Source organism: Meles meles, chromosome 14 (genome assembly GCF_922984935.1).
Source record: "Meles meles chromosome 14, mMelMel3.1 paternal haplotype, whole genome shotgun sequence".
NCBI lineage: Eukaryota > Metazoa > Chordata > Mammalia > Carnivora > Mustelidae > Meles > Meles meles.
In genome coordinates this window covers 2004945-2027915 of record NC_060079.1, presented here as the reverse complement: position 1 = coordinate 2027915, position 22971 = coordinate 2004945, and the positions used below count along the sequence as shown (strand labels likewise).

The window sequence follows — 22971 nt, the reverse complement described above, 5'->3', positions numbered from 1 at the left end:
GGACTATCTACCTGTCTAGGAATTTACCTACCTGCCTTGTTGGGAGGCTGTCTGTACAATCAAGGTTCTTTCTGTCTGGCTTGGAGTCCATCTGGCTAGTTAGAAGTTTGACTAGGTCAGTCTGTCTGCCCACTTGGGGGTGGGTCTGTCTGAGAGAATGTATGTGTCTGTTCAGCTACGGATTTGTTTATGTCTGTCTGGGAGTCTGTCAACCTAGGGGTCCATCTGGCTGGTGTCTGGCTGGCTGTCCAACTAGGATGGGTCTTTTTGATGGTCTCTCTTGCTAGAGGTGGTCTGTCAGGCTGTTAGTTGATTTATCTCTCTGAATGGCAGTCCATTCAGCTGTGGACTGTCCCTCTGAAGGTCGGTCTAGGTGTATGGCTATCTACTTGTCCTGGTTGGGGGTCCATCTGTCTGTGTACCCATGTGGGGATCTTTTTACTTGTTTGGAATCAGTCTGCTGGGTTGTTATATCTGGCTTGGATCTGTCTGAATGGTGGTTGGGGGGTGAGGGTGTGTCTATCAGTGTTTTTCAGGGCCCACCCATTTCTGTGTTCAGCTGGGTATCTGAGTGAGGAAGGATCAGATATTGAGATGAACTAGTCCATCATGGTGATGGGGCAGTCTCCAGAAGCCCACCTGTTCATCCTCTTCTTCACACCTGGGAGAACCTGCCTAGTCCCCTGGGGTTGGGCCCATTACTGATGTTATTGCTTGAATCTGTTCACTGCAATCTCACCAGCCATTATCTCCCAACTACCTCCCCCAGCCTCCAGCCTTGAATACTATAATCACTGGGGCAAAACCCCTACATTTCCACCCTGAGAAACTTTTATTTTGATCCAAGACCAGCTTTCCCATTCCCAACACTTCACATAGCAAAGAATGGCCTTCAGCAGTCCAGGTGCCCACGTGGGGCAACAGGCAGGCAGGGTCCAGCACTCACACGCGGGTCCACTCAGCAGGGGGGTCCCGGGGCCCCTTAGGCCTTCCAATGCGTAGGTTGAATCCTGGAAGAAGGGCACCATGGGTTTCGTGGAGAAGCTGAGGCGCAGAGATGTGTGGAAGGTCATCCTCAAGCCTCCAGGCCCTGGTGGTTTACTGCAGCCACATCCACAGGACTCGGAGAGTGTGAGCCCCCTGCCACCATCCCTAAACCCCCAAATCCTGGGATTCGAAGCTGCGAGGCCCAGCAACCCAGGCTCTGACTTACCTAGCCCACCACTCTGAGCTCCGTCCACCACGTCCTCATAGGCGTCAGGCCCAGCAGGGCTTTGGGCAGCAGGAACTGCGGGCAGAAAACCACCCCCAAGGATTGGCTCAGGCAGCCCCACGGAGCTCCGGAACCCACCCGGGGCAGAACTGCATCCTCCACGCTCCCGAAGCCTGAGCTGGCCGACTGAGGGCCGGCGCGGGGAGGGCAGCCGGAGGGGCAGAGCGGAAAGCTGCCGGGAGTACCTAGCGTCGCCAGAGAAAAGGCCCCAGCCGTCAGCCCAGGACTGGGCCTGGCACACTTCCGGCCGCGACGGGGTTGGGAAATCAGTCCCAGAGGCGTGGCGGGGAAAGCACAGACGTCAGCTTGGGCCCGGACCAGGCCGGACTCAGGGGCGGGGGTCCTCGAGGCCGCCAGGGCCTTCCGGACCCCAGCAAGACTGGGTCTGGAGAAGGCGCAGAAGGTGCCAGTCCTCCCGCCTCGCGCCCCTGCCTGCTCGGACTCACCGCCGCTGGGCAGCACCGCCCGCGCGTCCTCCGCGTGCGCTTGCAGCCGCCGGGCGCGCGGCGTCACCTGGCTGTAGAGCGGCCCCTCCTCCGCGCCGCGCCCCCGCGCCCCCGCCCGGGTGCCCGCCGGTGCCCCGCGCTTCTGCACCACCGCGTACGTGTCGGCCATGGCGAGGGCCGGGGGCCCAGGCACCGAGATGCTTCTGTGGGTGGGGAGGGCGGGGAGGAAGTGAAGTGACTGAGCCGAGGGAGGGGGTGGGGAGTGCGCCTCGCTCGCAAACCGCGGGCTTCCTTCCCACCCAAGGCGCTCGCAGGTCAGGTCAGGTCGGAGACAGCAGGCGGGCAGGTCTCAGAGGAGAGAGGATGGGGTCTCTGGATGAGGGGAGTTCGGTGCTGTCTCTCCAGCGCCTGGCAAGTTAGGTGGGTGAAGGGAAGGGAACAGCCTGGCAGGAAAATGGGAGGGTATTGGTGCTAGGTAAGGGGTGGTCATTTTTGTGTACATGTCTGAATGAAAGAATGAGGAAGTGGCATCTAAAGGTGGGAGGGAGGGATAGCCTCAAAATGGAGAGCTAGTTTCGAGGACGATGGGATGAGATTTGCTGCAAGGGAAGGTTGACTGTCCCCAGTACCTGACATGAGGCCTGACGAGTGGGCGACATCAAGAAATACTTGCTAAATTAATGACTAGGAAAGCAAAGAAAGGGCTAACACAGGGGCTAGCCTTAGAGGCAGAGGCAGTGGGATCCCTGGGTCCAGTGTCATCTTGGGGCAGGTTCCTGGACTCAGTTCCAAGAAAGAGCCAGTGAATATTTGGTAAACTAAACAGCAAGGAAGGCCTGATGTTTCAAGAAGGAGGAAAGAGTTAGCCTCTGAGCATGAGAAATTGGAAAGAGAAGAATGAAGAGATGGAGCTGGGTACCTGAGGACCTGGCCAGGTGGGCGCCGTGTGGTGGGAAGCATCTGGGAAGTCTGGAAGGAGAGGGCGTCATTGTAGACTGGGGCACAATTCTGGGGAAAGACAGGAGGGGAGGAGTATGAGACTTGGAGGAAACTGGCCAGATCCCTGTTTGGGAAGTCCATGGTCACTTCCATGGACTCTTGGGGTAGAGGGGTAAGCTTAAGAACAGTCTGATAAGGTAGCAAGGAGGACAAAGGTGGATATCATAGTCAGTCCCTGCTCCCAGAAAGAGTCCATGGTGACCAAACACTTCTTCTCTGGGTCCTGGTCTCTGAGGCTTTGATGGTAGATACGAAGAGAGTAGGAAGGGGGCCTTGGTACCTCCTTGAAATTCTGGTAAATGGGGCTGGTGTTTTGGAGTGCTGAGAAGAACATCTGAGCCACCGTGTGGTATAGGAATCTGTATTGCTCCTGGTAGGGAAGAGGAATCATCAAAAGTGGAAGACAAAAGGAGGAGGGATGTATTCTTGGATTAAGACTGAGGCTCTCACCTCTGTCTGCACAGCTGCAGGCCGCTGCTTTCTCATCTCCAGGACCACGTTGAAGAGGCTGAAGTTAGGTGGGATCATCTGGGACAGAGAAGGTACATGAGCAGGACCTGGTGGGCATGGGATCTGCACTACACATAAGCACAAATATGCCCTATTCATACCTGGGTCAAGAGCAACTGTCTCACATAATCCACAGTGCACAGGACACCTGTCCGCCCACAGCCCGCGCTGACAAGCAAGAGTAAGCAAAAGCTTGGTCAGGACCTGCCCACAACCCCTTCTGTATGGGGTGTTTGGGGTTGGGAGTGAGGGTCCTAATGGAGGTACCCAGCAGCACCTTTTGATTCTCAGAATCCCCACATTATAATTAAAAAAAAAAAACACAAAAAAACTTTTTAATTTCTTGCATTTGTTGAGCATCAACTCTGTGTTTACTCTCCAGCAGGCAGTCTGCACTCAAAATGCTAAATTTCAGTTGATGCAGCATGAGCTAGTGTGGCCTCAGGTTTTTCAAAAGAGGCACTCAAACTGTGACACTGGCTTCGAGGCCTGCCCTGGCCTCCCTCCCCCCACTCCCAGTCATCTTTATCTCAACAGACCTCCATAAAACCCATTTCTTAAACCTGCAGTGGACACAGAGGGGGCTGGGTCCAGATCCCTGGAGGCGACGGGCTTCCTCCACCATGGTGAGCACATGTTCTGGACTGCTAGGGACTCCTCTGTCTGGCCAGGACATATATTGCAGCTGGTACACAGAACGACATTCCTGAAACACAGGAAAAGAGCGGCAAATGATAAAAAAGCATTTATTGGGCACCTACTGCATGTCAGGCCCAGTTCTAAATAACTTTCATTTAAATCCAACAGATAATAACTGAGGAGATAGGTACTATTGCTAATGCCCATTTTACAATGAGAGAGCAGAGACAGAAAACAGCTCCGCCATATGGGAGCCTCCTCCTCCCCCTGTAAGTACCTTCTGAAAAGTAACCTGGAGGGTCCTGAGCATGATGTCTGCATTCAGCCATCTCTTCCTTGTCTGAGGATATGGGGCAGGTACGAACAGAGAGGAGAACAAAGACCATAGGTGCCAAAAGACATTTGCAGAAAACAAAGCATTTCTGATTAAAAATCAAAGTCAAACAACATATTTTTAAAAATTCATTCAGCTCAAACATCCCCCATGGCTTTCCTGAAGGAAACAACTGATAGAGGGGAGAAAGAACTATGATTAAAAACCCCAAAAAGGGGCGCCTGGGTGGCTCAGTGGGTTAAAGCCTCTGCCTTCAGTTCAGATCATGATCTCAGGGTCCTGGGATCGAGCCCTGCTTTGGGCTCTGCTTGGTGGGGAGCCTGCCTCCCTTCCTCTCTCTCTGCCTGCCTCTCTGCCTACTTGTGATCTCTGTCAAATAAATAAATAAAATCTTTAAAAACCGCAACAAGCTCATTTATAGTGGAAAAGAAAAAGATTTCTTTTGTTGTACAACAAGAGCTTTAATGCAGCTATTATGCACCAACTATATTTGACTTGAGAGAGATCTTCTCAAGTTATGAAATGGTAAGGGAAATAGGGATTTTAAGAGCCTAACCAGGCACATTTATATAACAGAGATAACCATGGTCATAGTTAAAATGCAAAAGCAAGTATATATTGAGTTCTGACTATTTGCAGGCGAATACCAGAGAGTTCCCTGCAGTGTGAGAGGACTGTAGGAAAACTACTCAGTCTTTCACGCCAGCCCAAAAGCTTCCCTGAGAATCTTCTGTGAAACCTTCCACAACATCCAAGACTTCATAAAACACTGTTCCCACCACTGCCCCAGCTCACCAGGGTGATACAGAAAAGCCCAATCTGCAGTGGTTCCTTGTCTTGAGCCCAGTAGCGCTCACACTTTTTCTGCAAAAGGCAAGGGAGAAAGAGCAGAGAGTGAAGACAGTAGTCTGCTTTAGAGTTCCAGCTCAATACTTCCACACCTCCACAGGACACCTCAGGCATTGCTGGTGGGAGCACAGATAGCTGTAGCCAATCATGCAGGCCAGCTGGAACAGCCTTGTCAGATTAAACATGCACACACAGTGGAGACATGCTTCTGACTATTCAGGAAGAAGACAGGCCAGAATATTCTAATACTGTAAGCAACTAAAAACTGGATAGAACGTATGAGCCACTATTTTCAGACATTGGACCACAGACATTGTTCACAATTGCAGGATTGTGAACAAAGGGAAACCCATGGGTCAAATCTTTTTTTTTTTTAATTTTTTTTTAAAGATTTTATTTATTTATTTGATAGACAGAGATCACAAGTAGGCAGAGAGGCAGGCAGAGAGAAGAGGAAACAGGAAGCAGGCTCCCTGCTGAGCAGAAAGCCCAATGCGGGGCTCAATCCCAGGACCCTGGGATCATGACCTGAGCCGAAGGCAGAGGCTTTCACCCACTGAGCCACCCAGGCGCCCCAACCATGGGTCAAATCTTATGACTGCCCCAGCTTATTGCCTAGAAGCAGTCACCAGGCTGCAGGACATGGAGAGTCCAATGATCCCACTGAGTTGAGAAGCCAGAGATCATGGCTCAGGGTGGCCAAAGCAGCTAGAATTTGAAGGGCAGGGTCCTGGGAAGAACAGAGCTATGCAAACAAGAATTTAAAAGTTCAGAAGCCTGCATATGGTCCCCTTGAGTATTATTAGCTGAATAATAATCTGAGCATCATGAAACTCCATGAAGCCAGGAAAGAATAACTTCCCATGAAAGAATAATAACTAAGGACCTATAAGGTAAACATTTACTATAATGTTTATAATGGGATAGAAATAATTTACATTCCTCCAGCAAGAGTGGAGAGACCTGATTGACTATAAGGGTATTCAATAGGGAAGCAAGAAGGACCACGTATTAGAAGTAGAATGAAATTAGTTCTAGAATAAAGGCTACTCTAGACCTGGCCTACAAAAGCTTTAAAACAAACCTTAAAGTGATCAAACCTCCAAAAGTAATTTAACTGTCTTTTTGAAAAAATCTAAAATTCTTTAAAGGAAGACAATAAATCCAACAGTTACCTACAAAATTAAAAATCTCAAGCATCCAATAAAGTTTTCTGTACAAACAAAGAAACAAGAAAACATGATCCACAACCAGGAGAAAAATAAGTGAACAGAAGATCCAATAGGGGTGAAGAAAGAAGTAGACAAAGACCTTTAAGCAGTTTTTAAAAAATATTTTTAAAATACTTGAAGATGAAAGAAAAACATGAACATAATGAAAGTGACACAAAAGATAGAGAAAATACCAAAATGAAACTTCTAGGGAGGAAAAGTAAGATACATGAAATAAAAAATTCACTGTCTAATAGCAGATTAGACACAAAAGAAAAGATCAGTGAACAAAAAGACCATAGTAATAGCATCTAGTTAAAATGAAAAAAAAAAAAAAAAAAAAAAAACCAGGTGGTGGGTAATAGGGAGGGCACGTTTTGCATGGAGCACTGGGTGTTGTGCAAAAACAATGAATACTGTTATGTTGAAAAAAATACATAAAATGGAAAAAAAATAAATTAAATAAAATGAAAAAAAAAAAAACTACTGGGAAGAAATGAACAAAGAATCAGTTACCTGCGGAAATACACCAAAAAATAGCAAATATACCAAATATGGAAATATACCAAATATACCAAAAATACCAATATATAAAATATACCAAATACCAAATATACCTAATGTATGTGCATCTGAAGTCCAGAAGAAGGAGAGGAGAGAGGGGAGAACAGAAACTATATTGGAAAAAATAATTCCTGGAAAGTTTTCCAAATTTGATGAAACCACAAACCCACACATCCAAGAAAGCCAACTACAGGGAGAATAAACATAAAAAAAGCCACACCAGGGCTGCCATGGCGTCCTATTTTATGAACATGACTGCGAGCCGTTGAATTCCGAGCAGGAGGCCCAAACCAATATGCTGCTGGAGCTCGCAAGGTCACTTTTCAATAGGATGGACTTTGAAGACTTGGGGTTGGTAGTAGATTGGGATCACCACCTGCTGCCAAGACTGTGGTTGAGAACCTTCCCAGGACAGTCATCAGGGGCTCTCAGGCTGACAAATTCCTGCCCCCTGTGCCGCCATGAGCTGCCCACTGATGATGACACTTATGAGGAGCACAGACGAGATAAGGCTCGCAAGCAGCAGCAAAAGCACCGACTTGAGAACCTTCATGGAGCCATGTACACATGAGCTTCCTGGGGCTGACCACCCGTCCTCCACATCTTCCTTTTGTACCTTGAATCCTCATTAAAGATTTCTTTACCCACCCTGCAAAAACAAACAAACAAAAAACAACAAAAAACAAAAACCAAAAAAGCCACACCAAGGGATGCCTGGCTGGTTCAGTTGGTTAAGCATCTGCCTTCAGCTCAGGTCATGATCCCAGGGTCCTGGGATCGAGTCCCGTATCTCCTGCTCAGGGGGGGAGGCTGCTTCTCCTTCTCCCTCTGCCTGCCACTCTCCTTACTTGTGCTTTCTCCGTCTCTCTCTGACAAATAAATAAAATCTTAAAAAAAAAAAAAACACCCCAAGGCAGATCATGATTAAATTTCCAGAGAGAAGAGAGGAAGAGAGAGAGAAAACTTAACACATCATATATATATATACACAAAGACACATTATATATTAAGCACAAAGATAAGAATGACAGAATTTTGTCAGAAACTCTGCAAATCACAGGTGAAAGTTGTGACATTCTAAAAATGCTGAAATTAAAACTTTCAGACAAACAAAAGCTGAGGAACTTTATCACAAACAAGCCTGTACTGTGAGAAACAGTCAAGTAAGCTGTTCATACAAAAGGAACTAGATGAAATATGGATCTACACAAAAGAATGAAGGGTAAAGAAAAACCTAATATGTGGCTAAATGTAAAAGATATTTCTTATTTTTTTTAAAGATTTTTATTTATTTATTTGACAGACAGAGATCACAAGTAGGCAGAGAGGCAGGCAGAGAGAGAGAGAGGAGGAAACAGTCTCCCTGCTTGAGCAGAGAGCCCGATGCGGGGCTCGATCCCAAGACCCTGAGACCATGACCTGAGCCGAAGGCAGAGTAAGACCTTAACCCACTGAGCCACCCAGGCACCCCGATATTTCTTATTTTTAACATTTAAAAAAGATAGTCTAGTGAATTTTATAAAACAAAGAAAAATTAATAACAATCCTTCACATTTTTTTTTTAAATTGGAGGCCCATTTCCCAACATATTGTTTGAGGCCAGTATTAATCTGATATCAAAACCAGACATAAATATCACAAGAAAAGAACACTACTAACCAATGTTTCATTAATACAGACATATAAATATCCTCAACAAAGCACCAGCAAAGGGTTATACACCATGACCAAGTTGGATTACTCTCAGAAATGCAAGGTTGTAGATACAAAAAAATCAATGTCATATACCATATTAATAGAAAATAAAACAAAAACACATGATCGCCTGAATAGATGCAGAAAAAATTTTTTGGACAAAATCCAACAGCTGTTCATGATAAAAATAAAAAGTTAACTAGAAATGGAAGGGAACTCCTTAGTCTGATCAAAACAACCATAACCACCACAACAACACATCTACAAAAAAACTCTACAACCAATCCTTAGGTTTATGATGAAAGACTGGATGTTTTGCCCTTAAAATCAGGTTGCACTTGCCACTTCTGTTCAACTTTGTACTGAGAAGTCTAGTCAGTGCAATTAGGAAAAAAGTAATGGAAGAAAGGAGAGAGGGAGGAAGGAAGAGAAAAAGAAAAATAGGGAGGGCCAGAAGGAAGAAGGAAGAAAGAGTACTGGATTAGAAGAGAAGCAGCAGGGATGCCTGGGTGGCTCACTGGTTGGGTGTCTGCCTTCAGCTCAGGTCATGATCCCAGGGTCTTCAGATCCAGTCCCATATTGGGCTCCTTGCTCAGGATGTAGCCTGCTTCTCCCTCTGCCTGCTTTCTCCCTGGTTGTGCATGTGCTCATTCTTTCCCCCAACCCGGACAAATAAATAAATCTTAAAAAGAAAAGGAGCAAAAGTATCTCAATTTGTTGATGATGGCATATTGTATATGGAAAACCCTAAGTTTTATACATACCCACACCCACACATATACTACTAAAGCGAATAAAGGAGTTCAGCAAGGTTGCAGGATATAATATCAATACAGAAAAATCAATTGTATTTCTATATAGTGAAAACTATTTGGTTTGCAATAAGGAAACTGAAAATGAAATTAAGAAAATCACTCTATTTACAATAGCATCAAAAAGTATAAACTACTTAGGAATAAATTTTTAAAAAGTGCAAGACTTCTAAGCCAAGCACTATAAAACTATTGCTAAGAGAAATTTAAAAAGACCTAGATAAATGGAAAAACATCCATGCTCATGGAATGGAAGACAATATGGTTAAGAAGGCAATAGCTCCCAAATTGATAGTTCAATGCATTCCTTATCAAAATCCCAGAGGGCTTTTAGAAGATATTGGCAAGCTAATCTTAACATTAATATGTTAACATTAATGAGTGTGTCATAGATACCCAAGACCACCCTCATGTTTGATGATTCACTAGGGGTCTCATAGGACTCAGCACAGAGTTGTACTCATGGCTATGACTTATTACAATGAAAAGCTACAGAAAAAAATCAGCAAAGGGAGAAGATGCACAGGGCTAAGTGAGGGAAACAAGGTTCCTGCTTCCAAGGGTATTTTCCCAAGCGGCTTCTCCCAGTCATACACAATGTGCTGAATTCCCCCAGCAATGATTTGTGACAACATGTGTGAAATATCCCAGGGAAGCTCATTAGGCAGTCAGTGCCCAGGGAATTCACTGGGGCATTCATGTGATATGTGGGCCCCCTCTAACTAGCATATACCAAAACTTCAGACTCCCAGAAGGCAGGCAGGTGTTCAAATAAACCATACTGTTTATACAAACAGTTCAAGTGTAGTGAGCTACTTTCATTAGAAATCCAGTTTCGGGGGCGCCTGGGTGGCTCAGTGGGTTAAAGCCTCTGCCTTCGGCTCAGGTCATGATCTCAGGGTCCTGGGATGGAGCCCCGCGTCAGGCTCTCTGCTCAGCAGGGAGCCTGCTTCCTCCTCTCTCTCTGCCTGCCTCTCTGCCTACTTGTGATCTCTGTCTGTCAAATAAATAAATAAAAATCTAAAAAAAAAAAAAAAGAAAGAAATCCAGTTTCGAGGGGCGCCTGGGTGGCTCAGTGGGTTAAAGCCTCTACCTTAGGCTCAGGTCATGATCCCAGGGTCCTGGGATCGAGCCCGGCATCGGGCTCTCTACTCCGCGGGGAGCCTGCTTCCTCCTCTCTCTCTGCCTGCCTCTCTGCCTAGTTGTGATTTCTCTCTGTCAAATTAATAAAATATTTAAAAAACAAACAAAAAAAAAAGAAATCCAGTTTCGAGGCAAGATCTAACCTAGTAGGAAGATATTTTTAAAATTTTTTTAAATTTTCTTATGTTTTTATTAATGTGTAATGTATTATCAGTCCCAGAGATACAGGTCTGTGAATTGTCAGGTTTACACACTTCATAGTACATACCTTCCCCAATGTCCATAACCCCACCACCCTCTCCCTACCTGGCAACCCTCAGTTTGTTTTGTGAGATTAAGAGTCTCTTATGGTTTGTCTCTCTCCCAATCCCATCGGAAGATCTTTTTTAAAAATCATAAGCCTGCTATATTACTCTTCTCTGCACAGCAAGTGACCCAGAAAAGTCGAAACAATCTTGAAAAAAAAAAAAAAAAGAAATCTGGTGGACTCATATTTCCTTATTTCTTTTTTTTCCCTCTTTCTTTACATTTCTTGATTTCAAAACTTACTATAAAGTTACAATAATAAAAAGTGTATCGTACTGGTACAAAGATAGACCTACCAATCAATGGAATAAAGTTGAGAGCCCAGAAATAAACCCTTACATTTATAGTCAATTGACTTTCAACAAGGATAACAAGACCATTCAATGGTGAAAAGACAGACAAATAAGTGCTAAAAAAAATAACAAGAGTTAAAAAAAAAGACAGACAAGTAATGGTGAGAATGTGAATTCAAATCCTCATACATTGCTGATTGGAAGGTAAAATGATGTAACTGTGGAAAACAGAATGACAGTTCCTCAAAATATTAAGAATGGAGTTATCATATGATGTACCAATTCCACTTCTAGGTATGTACCTGAGAGAACTGAAAACAAGCTTCTATGCAAAAACTTGCATTTTCATAAGCATTATTATTCAAAAGCAGCATTATTCATAGCCAAAAAGTGAAAGCAACTCACATTCTATAAACTGATACATGAATAAATAAAATGCGGTAGATCCTTTCAATGGAATACTGTTAAACAATAAAAAGGAGTCAAGTACTGACACATGCTGTAATATGCATGAAATTTTAAAAACATGCTAAGTGAAAGGACCCAGTCACAAAGACAACATATCATATGATTCAGTTTACATGAAAAGTCCAGAGTGGTCAAACCTATAGGGACCAATAATAGAGTAGGGGTTACCCTGGATGAAGAAATGGGGAGTGACTGCCAATGGATACAGTATTTCTTTGTGGAGTATGGAAATTTTCTAAAATTTATTGCAGCGACGGTTACATAACTCAGGAATACACCAAAAACAACTGAATTGCACACTTTAAATGGATAAATTATACTTTTTAAAAAAAGATTGTTTTATTTATTTGACAGAGAGAGATCACAAGTAGGCAGAGAGGCAGAAGGGGAAACAGGCTCCCCATTGAGCAGAGAGCCCCATGCAGGGCTTGATCCCAGGACCCTGAGATCAGGACCCAAGCTGAAGGCAGAGGCTTTAACCCACTGAGCCACCCAGGTGCCCCTTAAGTGCATCTTGATAAAGCTATTTAGTCCCAACAGTTTATTTTTGCTTTTGTTTCCTTTGCTGAGGCATACTGAGAAGCACACTGCTATGACCAATGCAAGACAAATTACTGCCTATACTCTCTTCTAGGATTTTTATGCTTTTGGGTCTCACATTTAGGTCTTTAATCCATTATGAGTTTATTTTTGTGTGTGGTGTAAGAAAGTCGTCCAGTTTCCTTTCTCTTTCTCTTTTTTTTTTTTTTTTTTTGCACGTAGATATCCACTTTTCCCAGCACTATTTATTGAAGAGATTCTTTTTCTCATGGCATATTTTTGCCTCTTTTGCTGAAGATTAATAGATTAATTGACCATATAATCATGGGTTTATATCCGGGCTTTCTATCCTATTCCATTGATCTACGTGTCTATTTTTGTGCCAGTATCATACTATTTTGATTACTACAGCTTTGTAATATAACTTAAAATCTGGAATTGTGCTATCTCCAACTTTATATTTTCTTTTTTTTTTTTTTGCTTTGGCTATTCGGGGTCTTTTCTGGTTCCATCAAAATTTCAGGATTGTTCTAGTTCTGTGAAAAGTGCTGTTGCTATTTTGATAGGGATTGCATTAGATTGCTTTGGATAGAATGGACATTTTAACAATATTTCTTCTTCTAATCCATGAGCATGGAATATATTTTCATTTATTTGTGTCATCTTCAATTTTTTCTTCAGTGTTTTATAGTTTATAGTGTATAGATTTTTCACTTCCTTAGTTAAGTTTATTTCTAGGTATTTTACTATTATTGGTACAATTGTAAATTGGATTGTTTTCTTAATTTATCTTTCTGCTGGTTCATTATTAGTGTATAGAAATGCAAAATATTTACATACACTGATTTTGTATACTGTGACCTTACTCCATTTATTGGTTTTAGTAATTTTTTGTGTAGTCTTTAGGATTTTCTATATATAGTATCATGTCATCCACAAAAAGTTAAAGTTTTACTTCTTGCTTATCAATTTGGATGATATTTCCTTTTCTTATCTGAGTGCTGTGGCAAAATAAGTACCACTGGATGGCATTTCATTTTCTTATCTGATGGCTGTGGCAAAATAAAAAGCTTTTGCATACAAAGGAAACAAACAATAAAACTAAAAAAAAATGACCTATTGAATGGGAGAAGATGTTTGCAAATGACATATCTGATAAAGGGTTAGTATACAAAATATATAAAAAACCGATTCAACTCAACAGCCAAACAGGAAATAATCCAATTAAAAAATGGACAAAAGACATGAACAGACATTTCTCCAAAGAAGATATCCAAATGGCCAACAGATATATGAAAGGATGCTCACTCGACATCACTCATCATCAGGGAAATGCAAATCAAAACACAATGAGATATCACCTCACACCTGTCAGAATCACTAAAATAAAAAATATAAGAAACATCAAGTGTTGGCAAGGATGTGGAGATAAAAGAACCATTGTGCACTGTTGGGAATGTAAACTGGTACAGCTACTCTGGAAAACAGTATGGTGGTTCCTCAAAAAATAAAATGGAACTACCCTATGATCCAGTAATTGCACTACTTGGTATTCATCCAAAGAATACTCAAACACTAATTCAAAAGGATATATGTGGGGCACCTGGGTGGCTCAGTGAGTTAAAGCCTCTGCCTTCAGCTCAGGTCATGATCCCAGGGTCCTGGGATCGAGCCCCACATTGGGCTCTCTGCTCAGCAGGGAGCGTGCTTCTCCCCCTCTCTCTCTGCCTGCCTTTCTGCCTACTTGTGATCTCTGTCTGTCAAATAAATAAATAATATCTTTAAAAAAAAGGATACATGCACCCCTGTGTTCATTGCTGCATTATTTACAATAACCAAATTATGGAAGAAGGCCAAGTGTCCATCAATAGATGAATGGATAAAGAAGATGTGAGATATATATATATATATATATATATATATGGAATATTATATATATGGAATATATATATATATATGGAATATACAATGAAATTTTGCCACTTGCAACAATATGGGTGGATCTAGAGGGTATAATCCTAAGTGAAAAGAATCAGTTGGGGAAAGACAAATACCATATGATTCCACTCATATGTGGAACTTAAGAAACAAAACAAATAAATGAGGGAAAAAAAAAAGAGAGAAACCAAAAAACAGACTTAACTATAGAGAATAAGCAGGTGGTTACCAGAGGGAAGGTAGGGGTGGGAAATGGGTGAAACAGGTGAAGGGGATTAAGAGTACACTTATCCTAAAGAGGCAAAGGATCTGTACTCGAGGACCTACAGAACACTTATGAAAGAAACTGAAGAAGACACAAAAACATGGAAGACCATTCCATGCTCATGGATCCGAAGCATTGTTAAAATGTCTATACTGCCTAGAGCAATCTATACTTCTGATGCCATCCCAATCAAAATTTCACCAGCATTTTTTTTTTTTAAGATTTTATTTCTTTGTCAGAGAGAGAGAGCGAGCACTGGCAGATGGAGGCAGAGGGAGAAGCAGGCTCCCTGCTGAGCAAGGAGCCCGAACTGGGACTCGATCCCAGGACGCCGGGATCATGACCCGAGCCAAAGGCAGCTGCTTAACCAACTGAGCCACCCAGGCGTCCCTCCACCAGCATTTTTCAAAGAGCTGGAACAAACAATCCTAAAATTTGTATGAAACCAGAAGAGTCCCCACATTGCTAAGGAAATGTTGAAAAAGAAAAACAAAACTGGGGGTATCACATTGCCTGATTTCAAGCTTTACTACAAAGCTGTGATCACCAAGACAGCATGGTACTGGCACAAAAACAGATACATAGACCAGTGGAACAGAGTAGAGAGCCCAAATATGGGCCTGCAACTCTATGGTCAAATAATCTTTGACAAAGCAGGAAAAAATATACAGTGGAAAAAAGACAGTCTCTTCAATAAATGGTGCTGGGAAAATTGAACAACTATGTGTAGAAGAATGAAACTCGACCATTCTCTTACACTATACACAAAGATAAACTCAAAATGGATAAAAGACCTCAATGTGAGGCAGGAATCTATCAAAATCCTAGAGGAGAACATCAGCAGTAACCTCTTTGACATTGGCCTCAGCAACTTCTTTCAAGATATGTCTCCAAAGACAAAGGAAACAAAAGTAAAAATGAACTTTTGGGACTTCATCAGGATCAAAAGCTTCTGCACAGCAAAGGAAACAGTCAACAAAACAAAGAGGCAACCCACGGAATGGGAGAAGATATTCACAAATGACACCACAGACAAAGGGCTGATATCCAAGATCTATAAAGAACTCCTCAAACTTGGGGCACCTGGGTGGCTCAGTGGGTTAAAGCCTCTGCCTTCGGCTCAGGTCATGGTCTCAGGGTCCTGGGATCGAGCCCCGCATCGGGCTCTCTGCTCAGCAGGGAGCCTGCTTCCCTCTCTCTGTCTCTGCCTGCCTCTCTGCCTACTTATGACCTCTGTCTGTCATATAAATAAAGAAATAAATAATCCTTAAAAAAAAAAAAAAGAACTGCTCAAACTCAACACACACAAAACAGATAATCATGTCAACAAATGGGCAGAAGACATGAACAGACACTTCTCCAATGAAGACATACAAATGGCTAACAGACACATGAAAAAATGTTAAACATCATTAGCCATCAGGGAGATTCAAATCAAAACTACGTTGAGATACCACTTTACACCAGTTAGAATGGCCAAAATTAACAAGACAGTAAACAACGTGTGTTGGAGAGGATGTGGAGAAAGGGGAACCTCTTACACTGTTGTGGAAATGCAAGTTGCTACAGCCACTTTGGAAAACAGTGTGGAGATTCTGAAGAAATTAAAAATAGAGCTTTTCTATGACCCTGCAATTGCACTACTGGGTATTTACCCCAAAGACACAGATGTAGTGAAAAGAAGGGCCATCTGTACCCAAATGTTCATAGCAGCAATGGCCACAGTCACCAAACTGTGGGAAGAACTAAGATGCCCTTCAATGGACTAATGGATAAAGAAGAGATGGTGCATATACACAATGGAGTATTATGCCTCCATCAGAAAGGATGAATACCCAATTTTTATATCAACATGGACAGGACTGTAAGAGATTATGCTGAGTGAAATAAGTCAAACAGAGAGAGTCAATTATCATATGGTTTCACTTACTTGTGGAGTATAAGGAATAACATGGAGGACACTGGGAGATGGAGCAGAGAAGTGCGTGGGGGAAATTGGAGGTGGAGACAAACCATGAGGGACTGTGGACTCTGAGAAACAAACTGAGGCTTTTGGAGGGAAGGGGGCTGGGGGGTTGGGTGAGCCTCATGGTGGGTATTATGGAGGGCACGTATTACATGGAGTACTGGATGTGGTGCATAAACAATGAATGCTGGAACACTGAATAGAAATAAAATAAAATGAAAAAAAAAAAAGAGTACACTTACCATAATGGTCATGGAATAATACTTAGAATTGCTGAATTACTATATCATACACTTAAACTAATATGACACTGTATAACTATACTGGAATTAAAATAAAAAATTTAAAAAATAAGAAAAAGACAATCTAAAGTAAAAATAATAGTGCATTGTGGAGTATATTTCATATTTAGAATTAAAACCTATGGCAACAGTAACATAAAGCAGGGAATGGGAAATTTGAAGTATGTTAGTATAAAGTTCTTATGTTTTAAATGAAATGGTATAATATTATTTGAGTGTATACTGTGATAAGTTAAAGATATAACTGGTAAACTCTAAAGCCACACTATGCACATAATACACGGCGGTATAACTAATAAGTATATAATGATTTTGAAATGGATTCATAAAAATTCTCAATCTAAGGGCACCTGGGTGGCTCAGTCAGTTAAGCATCTGCCTTTGGCTCAGGTCATAGTCTTGGGGTCCTGGGATCGAGACCCACGTCAGGCCCCAGCTCAGTGGGGAATCTTTTTCTCCTTCTCTTCCCGACTCGTGCTTGCTCTCTCTTTCTCTCTTTCAAATAAATAAATCAAAAATAAAAAATTCTCAATCTGAAAGAAGACAGAAAAGAATAAAGGGACAAAGAACCGATGGAACAAATAGAAAACAAAGATGGTAGATTTAGACCCAACGTTATTGATAATTATATTAACAACTAAATACTCCAATTAAAGGCAGAGATTGTCAGACTAAATAAAAAAGTAAGTCCTTACAATATGCCACTTACAAGACACTTTAAAAATAAAGATGAACATAGATTAAAAAATAAAAGAATGGAAGAAGATGTGTACACTCTAGCACAATCTAAATGCCTATACTAGTATCACAGTCCACTTCAGAAAAGGAGTTTTGCCAGAGATAGAAAGGAACCTTACATATTGGAAAAGGGATTGATTCATCAGAAAGACATAACCCTAGCTGTGTATGTACTCAATTACAGAGTTTCAAAATAGCTGAAGCAGAAACTATCAGAACTAAGAAGACAGATAATTTTAAAATTAGAGATTTCAACATTATTTCAGCAAATGATAGGCAAGTAGACACCCTAAAAATTCATGCAAACAGTAAAATTTGCATAATATTTGTCCTAATTGGCAGTTATAGAATGGTTGGAGATTTCATCACTCCTCTTTCAGAGATTGATAGAACATTTAGAGGAAAGAAATTAGTAAAGATTTATAAAATACCGTAAAGACAACAAAAAATATTAAAGTGTCTTTCAAAAAAGACACAACTCAACTAAACGGGTATTTCTAGAATACTCCACAAAAGCAGAATACACGTTCTTTTCAAGTGTGCACAGACTATTTACCAAGAAAGACCATATTCATAGCCGTAAAACAAGTCTCAGTATATGTAAAATGATTGAAATCATATAAAGTTGTCTGACCACAATGGAATTAACTAAAAATTAATAACATGAAGATACACAGGAAAGTCCTCAAATATTTTGAACTTAGTACAACCATGGTCAAATACCAGGAGTCAAAGAGGAGATCACAAGGGCAATTAGAATATATTTTGAACTAATAGAAAAAGAAGATACAACTTATCAAGTTTGTGAGATGTAGCTAAAGCAGGGCTTAGAGAAAAATGGATAACATTAAATGCTTATATATGAAATAAGAAAAATCTCAAATCAATGATCTAACTTTAAGAAACTAGAAAAATAGGGGCACCTGGGTGGCTCACTGGGTTAAAGCCTCTGCCTTCAGCTTAGGTCATGATCCCAGGGTCCTGGGATCGAGCCCCACATTGGGCTCTCTGCTCAACAGGGAGCCTGCTTCCCTTCCTCTCTCTGCCTGCCTCTCAGCCTACTTGTGATCTCTATCTGTCAAATAAATAAATAAAATCTTAAAAAAAAGAGAAACTAGAAAAATAGGAGCAAGTTAAACATAAATAAGCATTAGGAAGGAAATGAAAAAGATGAAAAGTAATTGATGAAATAAGAAATGTAAAACAGAAAAATGAATAAAACACAAAGCTGGTTCTTTAAAAAAAACAATAACAACAACAACAGCAACAACAATTGACAAACCTCTAATCCAGAGATCGCTAACATTTTCTGTAAAGGGCCAGATAATAAGTATTTTACACTTTGTTGAGTCATTCAATCTACCCAATTTGCAACTACTGAATTCTGCCACTGTAGCATGAAAGTGGGTATATACAATATATAAGCATATGAGTGTGGCTGTATTCTAATACATTTTATTTACCAAAAAAGGCAGCAAGACAGACCTAGTACAATAGCTGAAGTTTGCTTATCTTTACTCTAGCCAGACTGACATGGGAGAGATGGACAGACAGACCAAATTACCCAAATCTGGAACGAAAAAGGGGCACCACTACAGATTGTACAGACTTCATGATCTTCATGATCAGCCATTCATCCCTGGGCAGTTACCCTACTTCACAACCCCTTCTACTGAATAGGCCAGAATGTAGAAACCATGTGCCTTCAATGCTGACATGCATTTATTGAGTAACTAATTTATGCTAACTGGCAAAACAAAGATTCCTGCACCCCTGGACTTATCTTCTAATTAAGGAGATGGAGAATAAGCAATGTGTAGATTACCTTGTTTGCTAGAAGTGGTTAAGAACTGTGAAGGAAAACAGGACACAGGGAGGAGAGTAGGAGCACTGGGAGTTTTAAATGATGTCAGATCCAGGAAGGTCTCATGGAGAAGGTAGCATTTGAACAAAGATCTGAAGATGGTAGCAGAGCAATTCAAGAAGACTGCTTTTGGCAGGGGGAACAGCCAAGGCACAGGTCCTGAGACAGTGCTATCCCTGGCACATCTGAGGAACAGCAAAGGCCGAAATGGCTAGAGTAGAGTGAATAAAGGAGAGAGGCAAAAACAGAGATCAGAGTTGTACCAGGGACAGATCAGTATAAGCCTTATGGTCTGTGGTGCAGACTTGGGTTGTGAAGACCAACAGTAAAGGGGTTGTGAACACTGCAGGGATGAGCACCATGAATAAAAGGAAAAAGATCAACAAAAAATTAAAGAGAGCAATAGTGGAGACACTCCAAGAATTGGGCCTTTCAGACCTGGGATCAGGGAGGTGCTAGCAAGATTTCTCTTGTCTCCTTCCTGCACAAGGAAATGTATTCTAGAGGGCCGAGGACACCTACCAGCCCATTTTCCATTTCTGGACATGCCATCAGGATTACCTAGACAAGAAGGGTAAAGGGAGAGGGGAGTGATTTGGGTTAGGGAAATGGAAAAACAAGGCCAAGGGAGGACTCAGAATGTTAGCCCCACCTCACCCTCCCCTAAGGCTGACCTTGACCCCAAACTCCCAGACCAGGCGCCAGAAGTCTAGCAAGGTGTGAGGCAGGGGTCCTTGTGTGGCGATGTAGGCCTGGCTTCCGTCTGTGCCCTGGTAAAGGCTAAGTTCACCACTGGGATCTTGCCATCACCCCCACCATGTCCGCCCCTTCCCTGACTCCCAGCCTGACCCGGATGAAGTTGCCATTGATGTAGTCGCCGTGTCCCTCCTCCTGGAGCAGGGAGAGGATCACTCGTGTCTGATCATCTGCCGGGGGAGAGGTGAGAAAAGTGCTTTGGCCCTGACAGACTCCTGGATGAAAGCCAGCAGGGTTACTGCACACCCAGCAGGGATCCCACCTGGGTGCACTTGTGAGCTGCTCAGGAGAAATGCAGCCACTTGCAAGGATCTGAGAGTACACTGGGAGCATAGTGGGGTGGACTGGACTGCCATGAGGTGGAGATGTGTGCAGAGCCCTACCGACTCCCTCAGGAAGCCCCCAACTTACATGGCAGCACATCTTTGTAGCGGTTCTTCCTCACATTCCCTGGCAGACGGCCAGCCTCAGTGGAATACACAGGGTCAGTCTTCCATGCGGCTGAGTGGGCCTGGATGTCCTGGTGGAAGGCACCATTAGCCAGTCCGGGAGAGGAAGGAGAGAAGATAGGAGCCAAGTCAGAGTTCTGGGCACAGAGGCACTTGTAGGGAGTGTGCAAGTGCGTGTCTCTCACACGGTCTGTGAGAGGTGAATGCAGACTCTTAGCATGGTGCCTGGGTGGGTAATTGTAGTGAGATAGTAGTAATAGCAACTCGAGCACCTTCTCTGTGCCAGGCTCTGTGCTAACGACACTGAATCACTGCAAGGTCTCCATTGTGATGTTCCCATCACATAGGTAAGAAAGCTGAGGCACAACATGGTTGAGTGACTTGCCGAAAGTCCCAACCAGGAAGTAGAACAGTGAGGGTTGCACTCAAACCTCTCAGCATCTACCACCCAAACACAATCTGTATTACATTGTATTATAAGCAATAATTGTAATGTAATATGTATTTAATGTAACAAACATGAAGTATGATATATATGACACTATAAAATGTATATAAATTATAATGTATAACATTACTTGTGTAACAAAATATCATTGATACTTTGTTACTGTTAGATTATTATAATTCGTGAAGTGTATTACCATCATCAGCTATTCAAAATCAGACGATAAGTAACACCTACCAATGCCTAGGATGCTGCATAGCATTCCTTACACATGGCTTGTATTACAGCACTGTAATGTTTAGAATCTTTATAACTAGTGGGGCACCTGGGTGGCTCAGTGGGTTAAACCTCTGCCTTTGACTCAGGGCATGATCGCAGGGTCCTGGGATCGAGCCCCGCATTGGGCTCTCTGCTCAGCGGGAGCCTGCTTTCCCTTCCTCTCTCTACCTGCCTCTCTGCCTATTTGTGCTCTTTCTGTCTCTCTCTCTGTTAAATAAATGAATATATTTAAAAAAAAAAAAGAGAGAATCTTTGTAACTAGTGACAAAGGGACCTACAAAGTGAGCGCTCAAGATCTGCTAGGCGCTTTTTCACCCACACCTGTTCCTCATGCCAGTTCAGTCATTAACCTTAGCGTTTTACCCAAGGAGAAACTGACACCAGAGGACCCAGGTAAAGTACCCTAGGTCACAGCTCCTATTAGAGTCCGGCACCCACAGCACCATCCCCTCTTCTCCCCACCCGCAGTAGGGCTTCTCGGGTCCTCTTCTCCTGGCCCCTTCTTCTACATGATCACAGAGACCAGGGCTGACCGGTGTCCAGTGCAAGTGCGCGCCTGCCTTCCCTTGGGGAGCCGGCTTCTCCAGGTCCACCCAGCAGTGGGACTGTTCTGGGAGCTGGATGAGAGGGCACAGGGACCCGAGGGCGTGGGCGGCACCGCCCAACCGGCCGTGGACTTCGCCCTCTGGGGCTCTGTGGGCAGAGGATGGGGACAGGGAAGAGAGCGACAGAGAGGTGCTGGAAAGAGAAAAATAGACCTTGAGGCGAGGAGACACCCTTGGAGGTTGAGAAAAAGGGGCGGGGGTGGGCGCAAAGCGCGGCAGGGCGCACAGTACAGATATCCGGACAGTCCGGGACCAGGAATCAGAGCGCGCGGTTTGGTCGTCCACTCTTGCCCACTCACGCTGAACTCGCCGGCCAGGACCGCTCTCTCCCGGCCGCCTCGCGCCTCCAACCGCTCCAAGAAGCTCTGCACAGCGTCCAAGCTGCGGTTCATGACGCGGCGGGCTGACGAGGCGGGCTGGCGAGCTCCACCTCCGCAGCGGCGCTCCGCGCGAGTACCTAGTCAAGAAAACTGGAGGCGGAGGCGGCCTGCGGAGGCCTCGCCTCCGATCTTGCGACCCAATGGAAGCGCGCAGCAGGCGGCAGGTAGGTCTCGCCCCTCGGCCAATAACATTCCGAGCTCGCCCCGGTACGCCCACAGGCTCGCTGACCCAGGCAGCGGCGGGAGACGTAGGTCCTCTTCCTCTGGGTCTGAGGCGTCCAGAGCTGGTGCTTCCCTTTTTATGGGCCTCGGGCATGTTGGCTGAGTCCGCAGAATCCTCTGGACGTTGTCTCCCGCTTGGTCCCGGGACCCGCGCCCGGGGCCAACCTTCATCCAAGGGCCCGCGTTGGGTAGACGCCCTTGCATTCTCGCCTGGCCTCCCAGGTTGTTTCCCTGAGAGAGAGACTGGGCTCTGATGGTCGCCGAGATGGAGCTGCAACTCCTCCTCGAGGACCCTGGGTTGGGGGCATCCTTCACTGTGCGCTACGGCGGCGGGGCCCGAGGGAGGTCACTGGAGGTTGCCAAGGTTGCAGCGGGGCGGTATGTGTGTTGGGAATGACACCGGACACCCCCGCTGTGAGAAAGACCGCATGGAAGCGGATGTTTCTGTGTCTCTGTTTCCTGAGGTTCCTCTTTTTGGGTCGGACTAGGAGGAACTGGGGGCGCCAGGATCCTTTCTGAATTTAAAAATCTCAACCCACATAGACATGCAGGGAAACAGAACTGAGGCCGTTAAAATGGGTTCCAGGGAGAAAAAGATGTTCTCAAGGCTTTCAAAGAGCTTCTCTTTTTTGCTGTCTGCACACTCTCACCTTCAGAAAATGGGCAGGAAAAGGCCA

The 22971-nt window shown here is 43.7% G+C and overlaps 1 protein-coding gene and 1 pseudogene across 7 annotated transcripts; one reads left to right on the top strand and one right to left on the bottom strand.

Moving 5' to 3' along the window:
* Window positions 1-813: 813 nt before the first annotated feature.
* PTPN18 (protein tyrosine phosphatase non-receptor type 18) lies at window positions 814-22160 on the bottom strand. Of its 7 annotated transcripts, none has more exons than XM_045977972.1 (15): window positions 21992-22160; window positions 20323-20431; window positions 20005-20081; window positions 19830-19925; window positions 19678-19716; window positions 4997-5065; window positions 4145-4207; window positions 3792-3934; window positions 3330-3396; window positions 3169-3246; window positions 2999-3088; window positions 2639-2727; window positions 1720-1922; window positions 1214-1288; window positions 814-1010 (listed from the first exon to the last, which is right to left on the bottom strand). In XM_045977972.1, the coding sequence occupies exons 1-15, from the start codon at window positions 22082-22084 to the stop codon at window positions 943-945; spliced, it is 1359 nt and encodes a 452-aa protein (XP_045833928.1). In that variant the 5' UTR covers window positions 22085-22160; the 3' UTR covers window positions 814-942. The 7 variants fall into 7 exon arrangements, with proteins under 7 accessions (XP_045833928.1, XP_045833929.1, XP_045833930.1 ...); XM_045977973.1 differs by having other exon boundaries at window positions 2639-2688; XM_045977974.1 differs by lacking the exon at window positions 4997-5065.
* Window positions 7037-7577, top strand: LOC123924965 (annotated as a pseudogene).
* Window positions 22161-22971: the final 811 nt, after the last annotated feature.